Raw genomic sequence first — 3,731 nt, 5'->3', positions numbered from 1 at the left:
CTCCAGGCTCCGGGCATGCTGGGTGTTCTCTGCTGCATCGGCCAGGTGTATTCTTGCTCACCTTGGGGCCATGGCCGGCCAGGCAGCAGGAATGGCCTCTCCCCCTCTCCTTGCTTTATTTAAAGGTTTCTTATCCTTTAGGCCTTGGCTTAGATGTCACCTCCTCCAGAAAGCCTCTCCTGACTGGCAGACTGGTCAGTTATGCCGACTGTATGCTCCCAGAGTCCTCTGCTCTTCTTCACAACACTCAGCACTTAGGCAGGACTTGTGCCTCAGGGCACTTCATCTGCCTCATCCATCCCTTTCCTCATTCTTAGCTCACGCACTTCACAGAGTAGACTTGTCAGATGAGGAAACGAGAAGCAAGTGGTTCTACAGCCACATGGAATTCAGGGTAGACCTTTGCCCAGGTCTTTGTTTATGGGTATGGAGAGTGGGCATGTGGGTGTCACCTTTTCCTCCTGTAGAAGAGGAAGAGTCACATGACAATAGTGGCACAAAAGAGAGGCCTTTTCAAGTCAGGAGGTGTTAAAAATCAGGCCTTTCAGTAATAATGTAACTCTAAATCACTGAGGTGGTTATTAATATCTTACAATATTTTGCTTTAGGGTTCACCCATTGTGTGTGTGTATATACACACATTTAATCCTTATTAAAACACCCTGGAGGTGATAGTATTATTATGATCTTACCCAGGAAATGGGTACCAGAAGAGTTAAGTGACCGTAAAAGTTCAGTTAGGATGCAGTTATGCAGTAGAGCCTCTGGCTGTTGAACTTGGGTGAAAGCTGAGCAGTGGGGGCGTGGGTTCATAGTGCCATTGGATGAGGATGAAGGAGAGGAAGAAGGTGTGTAACTGGTTTGAAGGCCCTAATTCTTTGGGGTGAGGCTGCTGCTGTCTGTCTGTCCCTCTGATTCTAAGAGAATGTTCTGTGACATTTTCTCTCTGGGGGTCACAGCCTTCTGGCTGATGTTATTCCGTGATTCTCAGCCTGGCCCGGTGCTGGGTGGGTAAAGGGAGCCATGAGGTTTTGCCAGGTGCACAGCCTTTTGCTTTGTAACCCAGGTTTCAGGTTCAGCTCAGGTTTATTGCGTGGGTACTGTCTTTGAAGACCTCAGCTGTTGAGCTATTGGCCTGTCTCTGTCACTTGAGCTTTCTGAGTGGGTCTGGAAAAGGGAAAGGGCTGTGACCTGCAGTCAGGAGGACCCAGAGAACCCCGTTTGGTATGAACCAAAAATAGCCCCTTGCTAGCTCAAGCCATCTGAAAAAGGAGCTCTGTGCCAGCTGCTCAGAGGAGGCTCCTGGCAGAGCCCTTGGAAAACTAAGCTGTCCGGGGAGGCTGTGCCTCCAGAGAACGTTCCTTGCCTGTTCTTAGTTTGCTTTGCAAGCGCTTTAACTCATTAATGAAGAATTACTACCTGAGCCCTGCTATGTGCCGAGTTTTGTGCTAGGTGCGCAGGGTAAGTGATGCCTAAAGGGCCCTCCCTTTAGAAGCTGCAGTCTGTCTATTGGAGGGAGATGTGGGCACAGACATTGCTCTACGGACTATGGGTGAGTGCTCTTTGAGGTGTGAGCTGTGCTTTAGGAGATCTCAGTGCCTGTTTGGAGGAGATGATGATTGAGCAGTGTTTTGAAGGATGAGCAGGTGGGCAGGGGCACAGGGAGCTCTGTGAGGAGTGAGGACCTTGTTTGCAGAGGCCTGGAGGCAGGAGAGGGCCCCACAGGTTCAAAGGCCTGTTGTAAATACCTTGTGGGGAGGTGGGCCGAGACCAGGTTAAAGGAGCTTGGCTTTCATTCAGTGGTCAACAGATTTCTTTTTTTCAGCTTCATTGAGGTATAATTGACAGGTAACATTGTGTAAGTTTAAGGTGTACAATGTGACTTGATACTTATATATATTGCGAACTCAACAGATTTTTTTTTAACTTTTAATTATGGAAAATTTTAAAGATATGCAAAAAGTAGACAGAATAGAATAATGAACCTTGCCCTCAGCCTGCTTCAACAGTTAACAACCCATCATCCCCAACACCTCTACTCCACGTCACCTTGGAGAAATCCCAGAGGGACTTATATATTCTGTCAATCTCACCTGTGACTCGTAATGGATTAATCCAGAATTTGGCGGCCTGGAATGATCAGGTGGCACTTTCTGATGTCACTTCATTTTCAGAAGAACCAATGAGTTTCCCTCTTTCTTGTGTTTCAGTGGGAAGTTGGTGTCTCCAAAGTGGAAGAACTTCAAGGGCCTGAAGCTCCAGTGGAGAGACAAGATCCGGCTCAATAACGCCATCTGGCGGGCGTGGTACATGCAGTGTGAGTGCCAAGTGAGCAGGGGCCTGTGCACCTTGAGCTCCAGAGCCCACCCTTGGAAATTGTGCCTCAAAAAGAAGCCTCTTTTGGGCAGTCTGCAGAGACAGGAAAACCAAGCCAAATCCTAGTGAACTGGACACTTCTCAGCCATCAGGCACAGGGGGCCAACCAAGTGGTCTGTGTTGTGAAGGTGCCGTGTCTGCAGGAGACAGATGCGTTAGCTGGTTGCTTACAACACAGTTGCCCACTGTTATGATAGACACAAGTGCCCAATGTTGAAAAGGCAGAGGTGGAGGGAGGGGATTGTTCTTTTCAGGGGAATCAGAAAGGGTGTAGCTGACAGGTGACATTTGAAGCATCATGGAACAGTTCCCACTTTCAGCAGGTCTAAGGAAATGCAGGTCCGGCCTTGTTCTGTCTCCAGCTGGCCTGGGTGACTTCTGCAGGAGATGGCCCTGCTTGGGCCACCCTGGTGTTAGGCTGGCGTTTCCCTTTCTTTTTTTTTTTTTTAAATATATATTTTTTATTGATTTTTTACAGAGAGGAAGGGAGAGGGATAGAGAGCTAGAAACATCGATCAGCTGCCTCCTACACGCCCCCCACTGGGGATGTGGCCGCAACCAAGGTACATGCCCTTGACCGGAATCGAACCTGGGACCTTTCAGCCCGAGGCCGATGCCTCTATCCACTGAGCCAAACCGGTCAAGGCAGAGTTTGCCGTTTTCGATACCTCATGTAAGTGCAATCATACAGTATTTGTCTTTTTCTCACTTAGCGTCATCATTCCTCAAGCTTCATCCATATTGTAAAGAGAATGAAAGAACACACCTGAGAGGTCCTACCCGAGGGGAGGAGTGTGTACCAAGGGGCAAGGCTCCCTCCTTCAGGGGTCTTGGTCTCAGTGATGATGTGTTACCCCCTCTCCACCCAGATTTGGAGAAGCGCAAAAATCCCGTATGCCACTTCGTCACTCCACTAGACGGCTCTGTGGAAGTGGATGAGCATCGCCGGCCAGAGGTAAATGGCGGTGGTCATGGGTGGCTGGGAAGGAACTTGCCCTCACTCAGGAGGAGACGACTCATGAGGGCTGGGGGCCAGGGTTGGGTTCCCCAGTGGGAGACCACAGGGCAGCATGCTGGGGCCGCACTGTCCTGTCAGCTCTTGTGACCTTGAGGAACCATGGGGATGTGGGGAGCAAGTGGCTCCCCCTTCTGAGAGTGGGCTGACCAGGGACTGGAGGACTCTCCAGTGGGGACTTACCCTCTACTTCCTGTGACTGCAGTGGGCTCCTTATAAGGCAGATATCTTTTTTTTTTTAATCTTCACCTGAGGATATTTTTAGAGAGTGGAGGTAGGGGGGAGAGACAGAGAGAGAAACATCGATGTGAGAGAGACACATTAATTGGCTGCCTCCCGC

General features: G+C 49.6%; 1 protein-coding gene across 1 annotated transcript in view; it reads left to right on the top strand.

Moving 5' to 3' along the window:
* The window catches only part of MLXIP (MLX interacting protein), a 29,404-nt gene that overhangs the window by 10,481 nt on the left and 15,192 nt on the right, over positions 1-3,731 (top strand). Inside the window, exons 3-4 of the mRNA XM_015567263.1 lie at positions 2,211-2,317; positions 3,246-3,331. Coding sequence (XP_015422749.1) covers positions 2,211-2,317; positions 3,246-3,331 — 193 coding nt within the window. The remainder of the gene's footprint in view (positions 1-2,210; positions 2,318-3,245; positions 3,332-3,731) is intronic.

Source organism: Myotis davidii, unplaced genomic scaffold, assembly GCF_000327345.1.
Source record: "Myotis davidii unplaced genomic scaffold, ASM32734v1 scaffold223, whole genome shotgun sequence".
Lineage (NCBI taxonomy): Eukaryota > Metazoa > Chordata > Mammalia > Chiroptera > Vespertilionidae > Myotis > Myotis davidii.
The sequence above is the reverse complement of the archived record's forward strand: the minus strand, read 5'-3'. Positions and strand labels throughout refer to the sequence as shown.